The 20408-nt window shown below is 45.3% G+C and overlaps 1 protein-coding gene across 1 annotated transcript in view; it reads left to right on the forward strand.

Annotated features, from left to right (window-relative positions):
• The first annotated feature begins 16626 nt into the window (after positions 1-16626).
• The window catches only part of NINJ2 (ninjurin 2), a 74141-nt gene continuing 70359 nt past the window's right edge, over positions 16627-20408 (forward strand). The window contains exon 1 of the mRNA XM_043881524.1: positions 16627-16965. Coding sequence (XP_043737459.1) covers positions 16819-16965 — 147 coding nt within the window. The 5' untranslated portion in view covers positions 16627-16818. The remainder of the gene's footprint in view (positions 16966-20408) is intronic.

Consider the following 20408-nt stretch of genomic DNA (forward strand, 5'->3'; position numbering starts at 1 on the left):
CCAGTGATTAAGACTCTGCACTCCCAATGAAGGGGGTATAGGTTCAATCCTTGGTAAGAGAATTAGATCCCACATGCCATGTCATGGGATGTGGGCTAAAATAAGTTTTTTTTTAAAGATAAAATAAATAATAACAATAATTTAAATAAATAAAAAAATAAAGAAAAGTGGATGCCTACTAATTACCCACAACAGAAAAAGATTTTCCTGGAGTTAAATTCTTAAAAAAAATTTTTTTTTACCTAAGATCTTATTTTACTGGCTACTATGCAATATAATGAACAATGTCCAGGACAGTAGCTTTATAATAAATGCAGAAAGTTTTCATAGGACTGTTTCCTATAACAAGTTTGGATTGGAGTTAAGATTCTTATATCAAAGTCGAGTGGCTATGGCATCAGACTGGTCTTTGATGAAGTTGTTATTGTTCAGTCACCAAGTCATGTCCATATGCTTCTCAAATCTTCCAACCAGACTTCCCTGGTGGTCCAGTGGCTAAGTCTCTGTGCTACCAATGCAGGGGGCCCAGCTTTGATCCCTGGTCAGGGAACCAGATCCCACGTGCCACAGCTAAGATCCAATGCAGCCAAAAAAAAAAAAAAGCTTCCACCCAGAAGTAGCACCTCTATTCACATTTTTCTAGCTAAGGTAAGTCATAGGATGATGCCTACCTGCTGAGAATGTGAGCAAGTGCGGTCCCCCTGTGCCTTGGAGGAAAACCAGAATATTCATGGACAGACCCACGATGAATATCCCCAGATCAAGCTTCCTCTCCATTCAGAGGCAGTCACTGCCATGAACTAGGGGGCACATCTAGACCCTATTTATGTTTTTACTACAAATAAGCATTTGTAAATAGTATAGCACCAGTTTATGTATTTTACAAAACATTGGTTGAAGACACACACTTTTATATAGCCCTGCAATTTTTAAAACCAACATTTTGCTTTCAGGATTTATTTCTGCTGAGTCATATAGATCTAGCTTATTTATTTAATCTGCTGCATTGAATTCCATATTATTATAGACTGTGACTTATTTATTCACTCCCCTACACACGAACACACTGTTTCTAACTTTCTATAATTACTGGTAGTGTGTATTGTAAACATACTTGGGATCATCCCCTGGCAGTCTTTCTCAGTTGGGTTTAACAAGACAAATGTCAAAATGCAATTGCTATGTGTAATGAGTTAACTTCTCTCTTAAGCATCCTGAATTTCATTGGAGGAACTGATGCTCAGGTTGAAGCTCCAATACTTTGGCCACCTGATGCAAAGAGCCTACTCACTGGAAAAGATCCTGATGCTGGGAAAGACTGAAGGCAGGAGGAGAAGGGAATGACAGAGGATGAAATGGTTGGATGGCATCACTGATTCAATGGACATGAGTTTGAGCAAACTCCAGGAGTTGGTGAAGGACAGGGAAACTTGGCGTGCTGCAGTCCATGGTTTCGAAAAGTCCATTTGCTTCTCACGACTGAACAACAATAGCAAGCATCTAGAATGATACCAGATAAATGTAATTCTTGGAAGAGTTGAGAAAACACTCAAATAACTGTGCTCCCTGGCTCACAGGAAGAACCCAGATTGGATTCCAACAGTTGCTAATAAAGGGAGGAGCAGCCAGCAAACACCTGAGGCAAAATTTAAGCAACCAGAGAAGCTCATCGGGATTAGGAGACTGAATAAAAAAAACAAATGAAAAAACAAGGAAACCAACCACCTAAGATTAAGGGACTGCAAGCCTTGCTCACATCCTGATCTTGTCAGACTCTACATGTGAAGTGTTATAACAAACTTCATCAAATCCTCTGATTGAGACACACGGTATGATAATCTCTATGTTCCGTCCATGCTGCTGCAAATGGCATTATTTCATTCTTTTTATGGCTGAGTAATATTCCATTGTATATAAGTACCACGTCTTCTTTATCTATTCACCTGTAGATGAACATTTAGCTTGTTTCCATATCTTGGCTACTGTAACTAGTGCTACTATGAACACTGGGGTCCAAATTATAGTTGTTGTCTGGATATATGACCAGGAGTGGGATTGCTGCATCCTAGGCCAACACTTGCTATTGTCAGACATTTTACTTTTGGCCAATCTCATGAGTGGGAAACAGCATCTCATTGTTGTTTTTAGTGAGCATTTTTTAATAATTTAGCAATTGCATTTCTTTTTTTGTGCATCACTGTTCAAGCTCTTTGCCCATTTATCTTTCGGGTGGTTTATGTTTTTCATGTGGATTTGTAGTATTTGTTATACATTTTGAATCTAATGATTCAACTGTTACTAAGTGGCATCTTGAGGCAATTCTAGTACATTCTCCACCTACATATAACCCATCACCACTAAAGTCATTTATAGCATTTTTTAAGTCATTTTCATCTCTAATACTTTATGTATCCATGTCATGACTTGATACAGATACATATATATACCCAAAGCTAAGTTATTTTAAACCAAATTGCAAACAGTTCTACTAAATACATAGATGCATTTTATATATATTCCTTCTATCCCTAAGCAATCTCTTCCCTCCACAGGGGACATATCTTGGATTTGCCTAAATTACAGAGAACTTTGGAATGGCCAGATCTGGACATGGCTGTGTTTGTTACAGTTATTGTTACCTGAAGATCAGCCAGTCCAAATGCCCTCTTCACGGAGGCTTTCTCTGCCCTACTGGACAATGGAACTGCTTAAAATGAGCAGACCAGGCCTTTAAATGAAACTGGATTTGTGGTTACTCTCTAACAGACCAACAGAGCAGTCAACAGTGCCCTGGGCTCATGCGTTGGCAATAGTATCTTGCAAAGGGAATATTAGCTTAAAAGACATTCTAAGAGCAAATAATAGTGTGGTAAAACTATAGAGAATGAAAAAGCTGCCTTGAAACTCAACATTTAAAAAGATCATGGTCCCATAACTTCATGGCAAATAGATGGGAAACAATGGACACAGTGACATGTTTTATTTTATTGGGCTCCAAAGTACTGCAGATGGTGACTGCAGCCATAAAAAAATATTTTAACATGTCAAACTTAAAAGTTTATTTTATTTTTTTCCCTTTATTTTTATTAGTTGGAGGCTAATTACTTTACAATATTGTAGTGGTTTTTGCCATACATGTTCATGAATCAGCCATGGATTTACATGTGTTCCCCATCCTGAACCCCCCTCCCACCTCCCTCCCCATCCCATCCCTCTGGGTCATCCCAGTGCACCAGCCCTGAGCACTTGTCGCATGCATCAAACCTGGACTGACGATCTGTTTCACACTTGATAATATACATGTTTCAATGCTATTCTCTCAGATCATCCCACCCTCACCTTCTCCCATAGAGTCCAAAAGTCTGTTCTATACATCTGTGTCTCTTTTTCTGTCTTGAATATAGGGTTATCGTTACCATCTTTCTAAATTCTATATATATGCGTTAGTATACTATATTGGTGTTTTTCTTTCTGGCTTACTTCACTCTGTATAATGGGCTCCAGTTTCATCCATCTCATTAGAACTGATTCAAATGTATTCTTTTTAATGGCTGAGTAATATTCCATTGTGTATATGTACCACAGTTTTCTTATCCATTTGTCTGCTGATGGGCATCTAGGTTGCTTCCATGTCCTGGCTATTAAAAACAGTGTGCAGCCATAAAATTAAAAGATGATTGCTCCTTGGAAGAAAAGCTATGACAAACCTAGACAGTGTATTAAAAAGCAGAGACATCTCTTTGCCAACAAAGTTCCATATAATCAAAGCTATGAGTTTTCCAGTAGTCAGGTACGGATGTGAGAGTTGGACCATAAAGAAGGCTGAGTGCCAAAGAATTTATGCTTTTTAATCATGGTGCTGGAAAAGACTCTTGAGAGTCCTTTGGACTACAAGGAGATTAAACCAGTCAATCCTAAAGGATATCAACCCTGAATATTCACTAAAAGTACTGATGCTGAAGCTGAAGCTCCAATACTTTGTCCACCTGATGTGAACAGTCAACTCATTGGAAAAGATCTTGATGCCAGGTAAGACTGAAAGCAAAAGGAGAAGGGGGCTGCAAAAGATGAGATAGTATACAGTATACTAATGCATATATATGGAATTTAGAAAGATGGTAATGATAACCCTATATGCAAAACAGAAAAAGAGACACAGATGTACAGAACAGACTTTTGGACTCTGTGGGAGAAGACGAGGGTGGGATGTTTTGAGAGAACAGCATTGAAACATGTATATTATCTAGGGTGAAACAGATCACCAGCCCAGGTTGGATGCATGAGACAAGTGCTCGGGGCTGGTGCACTGGGAAGACCCAGAGGGATGGGGTGGGGAGCGAGGTGGGAGAGGGGATTGGGATGGGGAATACATGTAAATCCATGGCTGATTCATGTCAATGTATGGCAAAAACCACTACAATATTGTAAAGTAATTAGCCTCCAACTAATAAAAATAAATGGGAAAACAAAACGAAACAAACAAAAAAAAAAGATGAGATAGTTAGATAGCATCACTGACTTGATGGACACGGATTTGAGCAAACTCCAGGAGATAGTGGAGGACAGAGGGAGCTGGCATGCCGCAGTCCATGGGGTTGCAGACAGTCGGACATGATTTAGTGACTGAACAATGACAACAAAATTATAGGAATAAGGAGAGTTTCAAATTTTACCTAAAACATCATCATTGTTAAAGTTGACTCTGTGCAGTCGTATGTTAGGATCATGATGTTTTTATGGCATTTTCTTTTCTTGTCTCTAGTCTCCAAATATCCTGTAATAGACCTGTGTGTGTCAGTCACTCAGTCCTGTCTGACTCATTAGGACCCCATGGACTGTAGCTCATCAGGCTCCTCTGTCCATGGGATTCTCCAGACAAGAATACTGGAGTGGGTTGCCATTCCATTCTCCAGGGGACCTTCCTGACCCAGGGATCAAACCCAGATCTCCTGCATCGGAAGCAGATTCTTTACTGTCTGAGCCTAGAGTGTGGATACAGTAGACCTATATTATATTAATAGTTAAAAAATCATAATGAGAAACGAAACCAAAATGTGACCCACTGTGATTACAAGGATTCTTGGTTTCTCATGTAGGTGTTCATCTCAAGAGGAGGCAGAAATCAAAGGCAGAAAAGTCTAAGGGCCTTTCCCATTTGTAAGTTTTTCAAAGTCAGTTTGAAAGTGCTAAAAACCTGCAGGCTCACCCAGGATGGGGCGGAAGTGGGCACATGCTATAACCGAAAGCGCAGAGAAAAAGTGCTGTGATAGAGGAGGGGGATCAGAATGGAGTGAGGGGGCCAGGTTCAGGGGGGTGCTGGAGGAGTTTTCACACCTGCCTGAGCAGGGCAGCATGTACAGAGAAAGAGGGCCAGGGGATTTGGTGCGCGAAGCCTCGACTGTAAGCCTGGGCTCTGACAGACTGTGGGTGGGTTGCTCAATCTCACTGTGAAATGCAGGTGACGTTCTGGGTTGTTGTGAGCCCCAAACGCAACAATGTCCTTGAAAGCACTTGGTAGACACTGAAGCTCCCTTTGATAACTCATGTGAGTTATTATTAGTGGGAAAAGGGCGCCAGTGCTAGCAAACAGCAAAGAGAAAAAAGCTGCAAGCCAGGGCCAGGACAGGAGGGCTGCACATGGCACAGAACGGCACACACGGCATGGGAACCAACCCATGCCTGTTCCACCTTCTTCACTGTGACTGACCCCGGGCCATCCTCCTGGGGGACACCCTTAGGACATGGCATTTTGGGGTAAGAATACTTTGTTCTTGTGTTGTGTCTAAAGTCTAATGATGCTATTCCTCATTAAATCTTTTTTTAAGATTTTTTTTAATGTGGACCATTACAATCTTTATTGAACTTGTTACAATACTGCTTCCATTTTATGTCTGGTTCTTTGCCCTGAGCATGTGGGAACTTAGCTCCCCAACCAGGGACTGAACCTGCATTGGAAGGTGAAGTCTTAACCACTGGACTGCCAGGGACGTCCCCTCATTAGATTTCTTTGTGCAACACTGGGTTAAAAGGGCACCATGTCATCTAGAAAGATGCATTTTGACAGGTGGAAACTTAAAACCAAACGAGGAAGGATTTTTTTCCTACCCCAATGCCTTCGGCTTCTGGAGGGGAGGGGTGACACCACCAGATATTGTTAACAAAGAAACTGGCCTCAGGCTGGTGTCCCTCATTCAGCTGCTCAGCTGCCCAAGATTCCACTGACCCCAGAGACAGACATGATGACCTGTGTTCTCTCTCTCACACACCCCTAAGGCTGCACTGGGTGATCTTTCTTTCCCCTAAAAGGTAACTATACACTGTCTCCCTTTAAACCACAGCTCATCAGCACACACACACACCAGATTGTAACATGTGAGAGGAAGTGTGTACAGTAACAGGCCTTACTTGCCACCCCACCCCCAATTCCTAATCCCAGGGACCACAAATATGGTGGCAGTTTTCAATGAAAAGTTAAGGCCTCCAAAGCAATTCTAATTTGCAGTGACTTCTGCTTGGCTCTTAGAAACCCCCTGCTTTGGGAAAAGGCTCATTACGCTGGTGGAGTAGCTCTTAAGAGCCCCAGGTTACATTTGTGGCTATTGAGACTCAGACTGAATTCCCCAGAGTCTGGAATGGTGTATGGTGAGACTTTTAATATGAGCTTCAGAACCAGTCCTTTTTACATGTATCTCTGTGATTGCCAAGGGGGGAGGATGAGTGCACACCACTTACAGGGATATTTGTGTGTGTGTGTGTGTGTAAGGGGAAGGCTGAAATCATATTCAATATAATAATTTAATGAGTGCTTGGAAAACAAACCCTACTGACTTCCTTTGCAAACTGTAGAAAATAAAGTCTGATAGAATTCTTCTTGGCTCTTGGGAACGTGCAAAGACATCTTCCTTACTATGGAGGGCATCCAGAGCAGAGACAGTGAGGTGTTCATGGTCTATTTATCAGATGGCGGGGGGGCGGGGGGTAGGTACTGTCTCCACTGGCCACGTGGTCCTGCTCTGGTTCACTAACACTTTGTATTTAACATCATCTTGCAATGGAATTGTTCTCAATGTTGTGTCATCTGGAACTATTGCCTACCAATAGCCACTATTTTTCTCCTACATCTAATGCCACCATCTGTGGTCTCAATGTCTGTGTCCCCTACCAGACTCACAGGCTGAAATCATAGTAACCCCCAAAGGTGATACCAGTAGGTGGAGTTTTGGCAGGTGATTAGTGCATGAGGATGGAGCTCTGCTGGGTGGGATCAGTGCTTTTATAAAAGAACATTGACCCTTTCCTGGTGATCCAGTGGTTAAGAATCCGCCTTGCGAGGCAGGGGACAGGGGTTCAATTCCTGGTCCGGGAACTAGATCCCAAATACCTCGGAGCAACTAGAAAGCCCGCACACCAATGAAAGGCCCTGCACGATGCAACGAAGATCCCGAGTGTGGCAACTAAGACCCCACACAGCCAGAAATAAACAAAAAAAGCACACAGGCCCCCAGCCCTTCTACCAGGTGAGGTTATGAAGCAAGGTCTCTGCACCCTGGAAGTCCACCCTCACCTGACCACTCTGGGGCCCTGATCTCAGACCTGCAGCGGCCAGAACAGACAGCAACAAATTTCAGTTGTTCATAAGCTACCCAGTCTGTGTTTTTTGCTTATAGCAGCTGGAATAGACTCAGACTCATTAGGAAAAAGGTACGGGTGGTATAAAAACAGAAAGAATACAAGGTTTTACATATAGTATATTCTCAATTTTATGAATTTTTTTTTTTTTACTAATTTATAAGTTAGTATGAGAAGCAGTGTGCTGTAGTTGGAGAAAGCATGGGCCTGCAGTCAGAAGAACTAAAGTGTGGATATGGTCTCTGCTACTTACTAGCTGCATAAACACTCTGCTCCCCTGTTGTCTTATCTGCAACATGGGAAGGGTGGGGAAAGAGCTACATTTATTTCTGGAAAGTTGAATTAAATTAGAACAAATTTAAGTAAAACACTTTGAGGATAGACAGCACTCAGTAACTGATCTTGTTATTATTCTGAGGAGGGACTAGATAGAGCCAGATTCATGGGTCACACAACGCCTGGTACCTGGCAAGGGCTCTGAACTTGGTTTAAAGCTGGGCTGCAGCCATCTTAAAATGCGTAACGATTTTTTAACAAGGGGCTCCACCTTTTCACATTGGGACTTACAAATTACATCACTGGTTCTGAGAAAATACACACACACACACACACACACACGGAAAAGACTGAAAAGCAATACATCAAAATGTTAACAGTTTATCTTTGGGTTATTTTAAAGGTGATTTCTGTTTCATTGCTTATTCTTCTGTATAGTCTACATTTTCCATTTTGAATGTCTATTACTTTGGTTTTGAGGGGAAAAAAAGTGAACACATGTTCTTTTATAAAACAGTTCTCCCCATTTTGCAGATGAGTGAAACCAAGGTAACAGATAAATAGGAAATGACTCACACCAGGGCACATTAAGACAAGGGCAGGGGAAGTGAACCCCTTCTGGTCCTGCTCCCTTCACCACGGTCTGAGTTACCCAGCGTTTCCAGCACGAATGTCTCTGGGCATCTGACCTGGTCTGGGGAACCAGCTCCACACTCTGCAGAGGGAGCCCCAGATCCCTGGCCTGTGAGCATGTGCACAGGCTGACTGCTCTCAGAGCTTTGAAAGCAGATGCCACGGTCCTGCTCCCAGAGGGCTTCCAGCTGAGTTGTGCATGAGGAGGCTGTGCACACTCTAGATGCTGTGAAAATAGCGGGGAGGACCTGGTTGAGCAACTGAGGGGCTTCCCTGGGGGTCCAGTGGCTAAAACTCTGTGCTTCCAAAGCAGGGGCCCCAGGTTCCAGTTGTGGTCGGGGAACTAGATCCCACATGTCACATGCCACAGTGAATATGGAGATCAAAGATCCCGCACGCCACAACTAAGACCAGTGCAGCCAAATAAATAATTAAAAAAAAAAAAAAAAAAAAGAGCAGCCGAGAGCACTGAGCACAGTCTTTTCGGTCAGGTTCTCCACAAGGAAAATATGAACCTCCCTTTGAACCTCCCTCCCCACCCGAAGGTGTCCAGAGGTGAGCAGTATGAAGGAGTAGGGGACGTGAACGCTGGGATAATCCCACTGTGTTCCCCACAGTTCACAGTATTAAACATCCGACAAATGCCACCAGGATGGTTTCTTTATTTCACGCTCACAGGAGCCCAGCCTCCCGTGTGCTCTGATTTTCCCTCCTGCACTTTCTCTTCCCCGCCTGTGTCTCTTGGCAAGCATCAAAATTAGATTTTTTGGTGCACTCCCCCACTCCCGCCCCATGAATGCCCCTTGAAGGTCCTTACAGTTCATTCCTACTTCACCCAACCCTTCCTCCTCCAAGAACCAAGCCTGCTCTCAGCAGCCCCCTGAATCTCCATAGACTAGCAATCTTTAAGGACCATTAGAACTCATCTCCGGTAGAATTTTCTAGGCTCAGACTCGAGGCTCTGGGCTGAGATCAAGAGAATAAGGGAAAGACTTGGGGGAGCTCAATAGCCAGGCTCACACTGGTGAGGGTCACACGAAAATTAACATTAGCTCCATTATGGAGTCCTTCTCACACCATCCAGGCAGGTAGTTGGCTTTACATCCATGATCTGACTTAGTTTAATCTTCACCATGATCTTGATAAATCAGGTACTAAGGCCCCCATTCTTACCGGATGAAAAGAGGCAAAGTGCTCAAAACACAGTGAGTCAAAACCCACAGAACATGCAACAGCAAGGCGGAACCCCATTTCACACCTGGGATGTTGGGTGATCATGACTTGTGACATAGGTTCATTATTTGTAACAAATGCACCCCAGCAGCAGGGATGTAACAACGGGGGAGATTGTGCTCTGTGTGTGTGGCGGGGGCAAGGGGCGGGGAGGTCTATGGGGACTCTCCACACTGTGTGTACTCAATTGTGCTGTGAACCTAAAGATGCTCTAAAAAATAAAGTCTATTAAACACAGACAGACACAACTGGTAAGCCCCAGGAGTTAAAACTAGGTCTGTCTCCTGCTCTATAGCACAGGGAATTCTGCTCAATGGTATGTGGCAGCCTGGATGGGAGGGGAGTTTAGGGGAGAATGGATCCATGTATCTGTATGGCTGAGTCCCTTCACTATTCACCTGAAACTATCATGGCATTGTTTGCTAATCAGTTATACCTCATTACAAAATAAAAAGTTTAAAAAAACAACAACAAAAGAAAGCTAGGTCTGTCTCCTTAGGTGATGGTGAAATACTGTCTTCAAAAACTCGTTGAGCTGCATTGCACAGGCAGAAATAATGATAGTGTGTGTGTGTGACATCCTATTATAGATTACACTGGTGTGTCTGTGTGCGTGTTAAGTAGTCACCACAGAGAAAAGAGAAAGAACTGGAAAGCAGAAATCTTAAACCGAGTCCTGCCTCCATCACCTGAAAGTAGAGTGATCCTGGGTTGGTCACTCTGATTTTGGTTTCTCCATCTGTAAATTGCAAGTGGGTCACTGGGAGGCTCAAATGAAATAAAGTGTGTATAGAGTACTCTGAAACCATAAGCAACTCTCCCCATATTGGTGCCCCCCGACACATACACACCCATACATACCCACGCACAATCACACGTACACATCCATGGGATTGAAGGGTAACCAGGAACCTCCACTTCCACCTTCCCCACTGAGCCCCCAGCCACCTGTAACATGGAGTGGCTGGACTGGCACTTCCATCTCAGCCTGTGAGCTCTGACCTCCAGTCTACTCAGAACCCGCAGCGGTACCGTCTGAGCCCCCGCCCCCGCCCTTCCCGCTGGTCCCCGGGCCGTGTGCGCAGCTCTTGTACCCTCGCCCCTGCTCCCTTGTGGCGCCTGCTGGCCTCACCCTCCCCACACCCTACCCAAGTCCTGGTATGACAGCGACACGCAGACGTCACTGTCTGGGGACCCTGTCAGCAACGAGGCCCTGTGGACCAGTATCCCACCTGCTGCTGGGGTAAACAGTCATAATTTTCACTGTGCTTTTACAATCGACTTCCTCCCATTCTCTCTCTCTCTTTTTTTCCCTAATGTGTCATTTCAAGACTTGAAAAACCCCACGTGATCCTGTGTGACTTGTGATTACACAGCCCCAACATACCCAGAGGTGCTTAGAGGTGTATAAACCACACTACCTGCCCAGAATTCGAGTGGTTCCCAGGAGGCACCTTAGGGATAACTTGAGAAACAGACGGTGGGTTAGCAGGGACAGGAGTGATATGATCCTAGGGTCCCACCAGCTTCCCTTTAAGCCGCTTGACAGTAATGTCTCTACAAGGTTTCATTTAAGGAAAGATCCCCTTGCTCTGAAGAGGCTGAAGTCTCTCTCTCCTATGACTAAGAAGAGATGAGCTATTCTCACCCCTGAGCCACCGAAAGAGTGCCAGGAGCCTTTTCATCATGAGTTGAGAGGTGTTTTGTGCCAGTGCAAGGAGAACCAGGTATTAATCATTCACAGAGCTCTGAGTCACAGTTAAAATCCCCGTACTCTGAATGCAAAAGAACAAAGGGGAATTTTACTGACCACAACCAAGAGCATCCCCAGGCCTCCTGGGGCATTCCTGCGAGACCTGCGTGCCCTGGGTTCCTATTCATGTCAAATCAGCCTTCACCTAATGAACATCCATTGCTAGATGCGTGTCCAGGATGGGAATGTTTAATAGTGGTGGCCATTGCTCAGCAAAGCTTTGAAAATGTGATTTTTGCTTCAGAAGCTCCTGGCTGTTGTACAATATGGTAGCTACCAGCTACTTGAATGTAAGCGGATTAAAATTAAACAAAATTTAAAATTCAGATTCTCAGTCACACTGGTCATATTTCATGTATGTTTCATATTTCGAGTCATATTTCAGTCCCTACATGTGGCTAATGGCTGCTTTCACAAAACACTGAAGATGTAAATGCTCTGTTGGATGGTGCCAGAGCCACCCGGCCTCATTCTTAATGACCCTTTTGGCCAGCTGGGCTCCTCATCAGTCCCTGCACTGGTGTGACTGCTCAATTGTTCAGTCGTGTCCAACTCTTTGTGACCCCATGGACTGTAGCCCACCAGGTTCCTCTGTCCATGGGATTCTCCAGGCAAGAATACTCGAGTGGGTTACCATTTCCTTCTCCAGGGGATCTTCCCAACCCAGGGATCGAACCTAGGTCTCTTATATCTCCGGCATTGGCAGGCAGATTCTTTACCGCTGAGCCACTGGGGAAGCCCTTAGAGATTCTTAACTTTTACTAAAATTCAGACTTGGATCTGAGATCGTATGCTGTTACACAGGAAGTGTTCGATAAAAATACACTTTAGACACAGAATTTAAGAGCTTTAGGGATGTTAGGAATCCTCTTTTGGGACAGCATTACTTTTCAAGAAGGAGAATGTTAAGATCCAGAGAGGTTCAGTGACGTGCCTGAGAACACACGGTGACTCAGCACACACGATCCCAGGTCACCCAGTTTTCACCCAGGGTTTGTCTCATCAACTCAACATTAAGGGGGTCTCCTCTCTGTGCCTCCTACATGGTAAGCTAGCCCTAGGGTCTCACTGTGGGCCTCCTACTCCATGACCACTTTCTGAGTTGCTCTGAGTATTTACTTACCTGTAAGTTCAAGCACATTAAAAAAAAAAATACATACTTTCCAAGAGGCAGTTTCCCTAAAAATGTCCCATGGGTTTCCCACTGCAGAAGTCACCCTGGCAGTAAAGAGAAACAGACTGAACAGCCTTCGTGTAGGTACAGTTTCAGTATTACAAACAAAGGTCAGAAGTACTCTTCACTACAGCTTAACTTGCCATGTGTGTCTCACAAGGGCATGTATTTTTATTTGATATCATATTATCTTTGCAGGGCTTCCCCAGTGGCTCAAATGGTAAAAAAAGATTTGCTTGCAATGCGGGAGATCCAGGTTCAATCCCTGGGTGGGGAAGATCTCACTGCAGTATTCTTGCCTGGAGAATTTCATGGACAGAGGAACCTGGTGGGCTACAGTCCATGGGGTCGCAAAGAGTCAGACATGACTGAGGGACTAACACTTTCACATCTTTGCAGTAGGGGCTCAGCTGGCACTTCTCAAGTGGGACTAAGACTTGAAAGGCCTGGTCTGGCATAGAAAACATACTTAGAGTAACCAAGGGGGATGGCCGGGGTGCGGGGGGGGCGGGAAGGAGAGATAAATGAGGAGCTTCGATTTAATATATGCACACTACTATATAAAAATAGATAAACAACAAGGACCTACTGTTTAGCACAGGGAACTATATTCAACATCTTGTAATGACCTATAATGGGAAAGAATCTGAAATAGAATATATGCATTCAATATCTTGTGATCACCCATCATGGAAAAGAATCTGAAAAGGAATGGATATATGTATAGTGTAACTGAATCACTTTCCTGTACCCCTGAAACTAACACAACACTGTAAATTAATTATGTTTCAATATTTTTAAGGTTATAGAAAATAAATAAGTTTTTCTTAAAAAAAAAGACATGGTCTGGGAACTTGGACCTAGTTGCGATGATGAAGACTCTAGATCCTCTTTCTGTTTAGAAACAGAAGTCAGCAGATTGTACAACCTGCGGGACCCAATCAGGTCCACTCTCTGTTTTTGTAAATAAAGTTTTATTGGAACATGGCAATAGTTCTTCATTTACATATTGTCTACGGCTGCTTTCAGGCTGCAATAGCAGAGCTGAGACATATGTACTAGGTGTAACAGAAACTGGAGGGCCTATAAGAGTAAAAAATATTTGTTCTCTGTCCCTTTTATCTCTTTACAGAAGTTTGCTGAGCCCTGGTCCAGTCAAAAGAGATAAACCATCTCCCAAATCCTGCTTGCTATTTACTTCCAAACGATGCTTATGAGGTGGGGAAAGTCCAAATCCAAGAAGATCTTGCCAAACCGAAACCATTACTGTAGCCAATTACAGCTGTTTCCTTTTAAAACCAATGTGCTTTTAATAGGGGTTTGGAGGGAAAATATCTTCAGGTGCTTTTCTCTTTTGCGTTTTTTTGTTATGATTTCCCCTCTATTGAGCCAGATGTATCATACTGTCTAAAGGATGACTGAGGTTGTTACAAACAGAACTGCAAGGAGAAAGGAATAATTAATATTTTGCTTCTTACATTCAAAATAAGGTTTTCCACTGAGACTGTATTTTTGATAGCCAGGTTTTGTTGAGAATAAGGATTTTTTAAAAAATATTAATTTATTTGGCTGCATTGGGTCTTTCTAGGTGGGGCTAGTAGTAAAGAATCCGCCTGCCAATGCAGGAGCCCCAGGAGATGTGGTTTCAGTCCCTGGGTGGGGACGATCCCCGGGAGGAGGGAGTGACAACCCACTCCAGTATTCTTGCCTGGAAAATTCCATGGACAGAGGAGCCTGGCGGGCTGCAGCCCATGGGGTCGCAAAGAGTCGGACATGACTGAGTGAGCACATGTACCCCATTAGGTCTTAATTTTGGCATGTGAGCTCAGTGGTTGCCCCATGGCATATGGAACTTAGTTCCCTGACCAGGGATGGAACCCATGACCCCTCCATTAGAAAGGGGATTCTTAACCACTGGGCCTCCAGGGAAGTCCCAAGAATGAGGATCTTCTAAATGTCTTTATTTCCTTTTTGAATTATTATCAAGGTGTTCCACATAAGGCAAGTCCCAATCAAACAGAAAGAGAAAGAAGAGAAAGCCCACCTTTTCTGACCCAAGGTTATGTGGGTTATGGGAAGAAGGGAAGCAGAGAAAGAGAAGGCAGGTGTTCAGACATGAGTCCCAATCTCCCCTCTCTGAGCTGAAATCATGGGTGGGAGCACGACTCTGAATCCAGATCTCCTGGGTTCAAATCTTGGTTCGATCCTTGGCAGCGTAACCTCTTTGTGCTTCTGTTTCCTCGGATGTGAAACAGGGGTCATGGTATCACCTGCCCCGCAGAATTGTAATGAGAACCGAGTGACTGAGTGAGTGCCGAAGTGCTTAGAATAGTGTTGGTCACTTAGTGGCCTTGTAGTGGAGATGTGGGGGGTGGGTGTTGCTGTAGATTTTGGAAAGAAGGCTCAGCAGATGGTGGGCTCTGTCTCTCACTCCCATTTTGGGGTCTGGAAGGAGGTCACCCTAAAGGCTGCCCCCGCACCAACCTGGAGCACCCCTGTCAAAGTAAATTCTTCACCAGAAGTGGGGCTGGGCCTGGCCTTCATCAGAAACTCAGGACTAAGAGCCAGGTAGGAGGGTTTCTAGAGGGAACCATCTTGGGGGCTGGGGAGAGGGGCGAGGAGACCACTAATCTGAGACCACCTGGAGAGGAGCTCATGGGAGTCATAGCAAGTCTCAGGTGGTCCAGTCACCACCAGAGTCCAGATGGGGAGAGTCAGCAAGGGAGCCCCTGGGGTCCGTAAGAGCAAAGAGAGAAGGACCAGGAGGTACTCTGGCCACAGACACCAGCCACCAAGGCTGTTCAGCAGAAGCAAGGAGCAGACCCAGTCGGGCTCTGCCTAGCAGCTCCAGAGTAGAAACTAGCAGAGATGGACAGGCCATCACCCCTCTGCCAACAAGCATACAGAAATCACACCCCTCCCCTGTGGGGGACAGGAGTGGAAACTGGAAAGACTGTGTATTCTCTTTTTAAAAATATTTATTTATGTATGTGGTTGTGCAAGGTCTCAGTTGTGGCAGGCAGACTCTTAGTTGCAGCAGGTGGGATCTAGGTCCCTGACCAGGGATCGAACCCGAGCCCTTTGCATTGGGAACGCGGATTCTTAGCTAGTGGACCACGAAGGAAGTCCCAAGACTGTGTATTCTATCTCGGCTGGACTGTTTGTCATTTAAATTAAATGCAAGTGTGTCTGTTAGATTAGCCCTCATCCCACGGTCCACCCTCCCTCTCAGCACCTGTCCAGCAGGATGGGGACTTATAAACACGTTACATCACTTCATACGAGCAGAGAAATTGCCCTTTTACTGCTGTGTTTGAGGGTGGTGGGAGTACACTTGTGACTCTGCCCTTCTCCCCCCACCATTAAACTGGGTTATACATTTCACGCGGCCTCTCACGCCCACACACGCACAAGCTGATGTCTAAAACCAGCTTTGGGAACAAACCAGAGGCGTTTCTGGCTCTAAGGTAAACAAGAGGAAGAAAATCTTTCCAAAAAAAGACTCATTCCTGGTAGCTTTATTTTAAAAACAGGGGAAATGCAACTCCTTGCATAAACAGAATTTAGAAGTACAACTTCTTCCTCCTCTCTTTCTAGCTAATCAAGGGAGAAAATGACAACTGAACTGTCAATACAAATGTATTGTTCACACACTTAGTAGAGTAAGGCTTATGCTTTGGCTCTATTAAGTAAACGACAATTTTTTTTAACGTTTAGGGGCAGAGGGAACTAAGGAAAGCGGAAATCCCTGAGCCTCAATCTTCGAAATAAGCTGGAGGCCCCCCGGCCTTGGTGACTGGGGACCCTATTTGGCTGCACCAGCAGGAAGCCAGATGGTGTCTTCAGGCTGTTTCTCAATTTCCGGGATAAACCCACAGGATTTCTCTGCCAGGAGTAAACGCTCTTGCTAAAAGCAGGATGAGTGACCTCAGACAGCGCCTCTGGGGCATTGGGGCCACTGGGGTCAACGGTGCTGTCGCCACCGACTCAAAAGGCCACCTGCCAATGTGCCACATGCCACTGCCAGGAGCGGACACACACACACACACACGTGTATGCACGTGTATGCTCCCCAGGGGCCGAGGCCAGCACAGCATCCCACATCAGACGGGCAGACAGCATGTCTGTCCTGCCGCTGGGAGATCTCTCCCACCCGGAGGAAATGGCAGAGACCAGACGGCAGGGCCTGGAGCCCACGCAGTCTGACCAGCACCCGGACGGTGAGAGCAGCAGGATGGAACCAGAAAGAGGGATCGTCGACCCTCAGGTAGGTCTTCCTGGGACAGAGGGGAGAGGGGCCGGGGGCAGAGGGGGGATGCTGGGGAGCAAGGATGGACATTCTGGTACTGGATACTTTCCCCTTGCGCCGGTTTATCCCTTTTCTCCCTGTCTCCCTGCCAGACTCTCCACTTGTTCTGAAATGTGTGAGAAAGGGACTGTTTGAATCCCTCTTGGGCTCTGCTTTCTCGCGCCAGTCAAAGTTAATTATGCTGCTGTTACCAGAAGACGATTGCACATCCCTCCTGGGGCCTTTCCCCAAACCCCAGAGCTTCTGTGAAGGCTGCGGGCCGTTCTGCTCCGGAGAAGAGGAAAGAGAGGAGTTTGGGGTTAGGGAGGGGGCAGTTGGCCAGCTCTCCATAGCACAGGTTGGAAGAAACTGGAGTCGTTCCCCCATCTCCGGGTAAAGCTCTCCGGCGTGGGACACAGCGTCTCCTTCCAACAGTGCAAGATCAGGAGGAGGGAGATACCTGAGTCCCTCCCCAGGGGGATGGGTGTGGGGGCATCAGCAAGTCCAGTCCAGCACCACAGGAGGAGGCAGAGGGGATTCCGATGAGGAGGGTCAGGTCCCTGGAACTTGTACTTTCTGGCTCTGTCTACTGAACAGAGTCGGACCGTAGAGGCTGGAGGAGGACTTTTCAGAGTCCAGCAACTGGAAGGATGGAGGAGTCTGGAGATCAGGAATTTGTGATCATGGAATCTGTTCTTTGAGCAAAATCTTAAGTAGCACCCAGTACATGCTTCACATTGAAGCAGAGCTGTAATGTGTGCCGGGCCAGGTAGGGGGGCCTCCGCCTTGGCTCCGCCACTCCTGGGACAAAACCGGGGACGTCCTAGGATTGCCTGGAAAACTGTGTCCAAACCACTGATGCAGCAGCATCTCATCTCTGTGTCTCCTTCTTTGTCGTCCATCCAGATGTGGTCCCATCTCGGGTGGGCTGCTCCCTCTGCCGGTAAGGCTCTTGCCCGCGACTGGTTTCCTAACACATTCAGGTCTCAGCTCAAATGTCACTGTGTTGGGGAGACCTTCCCTCCTCGCTCTCAGGAGAAACCTCCTCTGATTTGTCCTTGCGTGTACGTGTTTAGTCGCTCAGTCGTATCTGACTCTTTGCAACCCCATGGACCGCAGCCTGGAAGGCTCCTCTTGTCCATGGGATTCTCCAAGCAGAATACTGGAGTGGTTGCCATTCCCTTCTCCAGGGGATCTTCTTGATGCAGAGATTGAACCCGGGTTTCCTTGCATTGCAGGCAGATTCTTTACCATCTAAGCCACCAGGTAAGCAGTTACACTGCCTGTTTATTGCTTATTCAACCTAATCACTCTCATTAGGATGTGAAGTCCAGGCCAGCAGGACCTCCTGTTTATTCACTGCCGGATCCCTAGTGCCCAGGGCTGTACTGGGTACATAGCCTTTGCTCAGAAAATACCTGTTAAATGGTCTATAGCCATACAACTCTGAACATGCCCGATCTCATCTGATCTCAGAAGCTAAGCAGGTTAGTAACTTGGATAGGAGAAAATACCTTTTAAATGAACCATGAGTTAGAGGGGATCAACTCTAAGGTCATGAAAGACTCAGGGCTCCAACCCAGGTCTCTGACCCAGGGGTGTACTCTCTTTGTACTTCATCTGGTTCTTGCCTCCACTGGATCCTAAGTAGCTGGGGAAACAGTATTGCTCATTTTGAGTCTCTGAAGAACGAATTTCTTATGTGCGACTGGGCTAAGCTATCCTAACTTACAGGCTAAGGACTCCGCACTTGGGAGAGAGGTTCAGAAAGAAAGAGGCAAACAGGGCTACAGGGGAGGCAGGGTTGGCCAGACCCTGACAAATGTCTCCACCTCTTGCAGGTGACTGACACAAGGGTGCCCTTCTCTCCCTCTCTTAATACACTCTTTTATTCTGGAATCTTAGTCACACTTCCCTTTGGTCATCTTTGTTTATTTGGCTGGTCAGAAGGCTATCCACTAGTTTCCACAAATTCCTGACCTGCTTCTGGGTCACACTAAGTCTTGGATCTTTCAGGAAACTTCAGCCATCTGAGGTGGCAGGCAGTGGTGGGGCCTCTGTCACCTGTTGGCAGAATTTCACCTTCTCCTCCCATGTGGCTACCTCATGGGATCTAGAGGAGCAATGCGTATAAAGACCACGGCATGTCACGTACTGAGTAAACAGTTCTTGCTCTGTCTGAGGATGCTTTTCCAGGGGTAGTTAAGCTCTGCTGACTGTAGGTCAGCACCTTATCCATTCATCCAACTCGTGTCTTCTGATCAATGGCCATATACTGCACTCCGTGCTTTCAAGGTATGGAAAATTCCTCTTATTTCATGAGGTCAGTATAGTGGGTTCAATTTCTCCATGAGCTAAATGTTGCTCCAAGATTAATTCTTAAACGTGTAGAGGTGTTATTTATTCCAAGAAGGATAGATAGAATGTGAATGACTTACTGTTTTCCAGCCTGATCACTCCAGTCCAAATTATGATGACACAGTATTTAAATCAGGGTGACCTTTTTTTTTTTACCATTTTATTTACTTTTTATTTTTTAAATATTTATTTACATATTTATTTGGCTGCATTGGGTCTTAGTTGTGGCGTGTGGGATCTCTCACTGCAGCACATGGACTTTAGTAGTTGTGGTGTGTGGTGTTGGTTGCCCCGTGGCAGATGGGATCTAAGTTCCCTAACCAGGTATTGAACCTGAGTGCCCTGCATTCAAGGCTATTCTTAACCATTGGACCACCAGGGAAATCCCAGGGAAGCTTTTTTTTTTCATATTTATTCATTATTTTTTTCTTAATATTTATTTTTAGCTGTACTGGATGTGGGCTGCTTGTGGCTGCACATGGGCTTTCTTGAGTTTCGGTGAGCAGGGGCTACTTTCTAGTTGCAGTGCTTGGGCTTCTCATTGCGGTGGCTTCTCTTGTTGTGGAGCATGGGCTAGAGAGTGCAGGCTCAGTAGATGCAGCGCATGGGCTGAGCTGCTCTGAGGCATGTGGAACCTTCCTGGACCAGGGATCGAATTGGTATCCCTTGCACTGGAAGGTGGATTCTTAACCACTACACTACGAAGGAAGCCCCAGGGCAACTTCCTTGACCATATAAATGTTGCTCTCCTCTTTATAATCCTGACCTTGGAGGCTTCACTTATGTTAAGCACCTAGATTAACTCGTATTGCCCAATATCCCATCACCAAAACAAACCAAACTAGAGGAGGGAAAATATTTGTTGAGCCTCAACACTCAAAGCACCAAAGAAACCATGATACCTGACTTTGGAAAGCTTATGATTAAGTGAAGGAAATACACATAGTCAACTATAATATAAAGAAACTGTTTAGTTAAAACAGTTGTTTCCCAAAGATGTGGTGCAATTACCACCAGCTGGTAGTAAAAGTATTCGTAATGGCTGACAATTTTCTTTTGTCACA

Source organism: Cervus elaphus, chromosome 22 (genome assembly GCF_910594005.1).
Source record: "Cervus elaphus chromosome 22, mCerEla1.1, whole genome shotgun sequence".
NCBI lineage: Eukaryota > Metazoa > Chordata > Mammalia > Artiodactyla > Cervidae > Cervus > Cervus elaphus.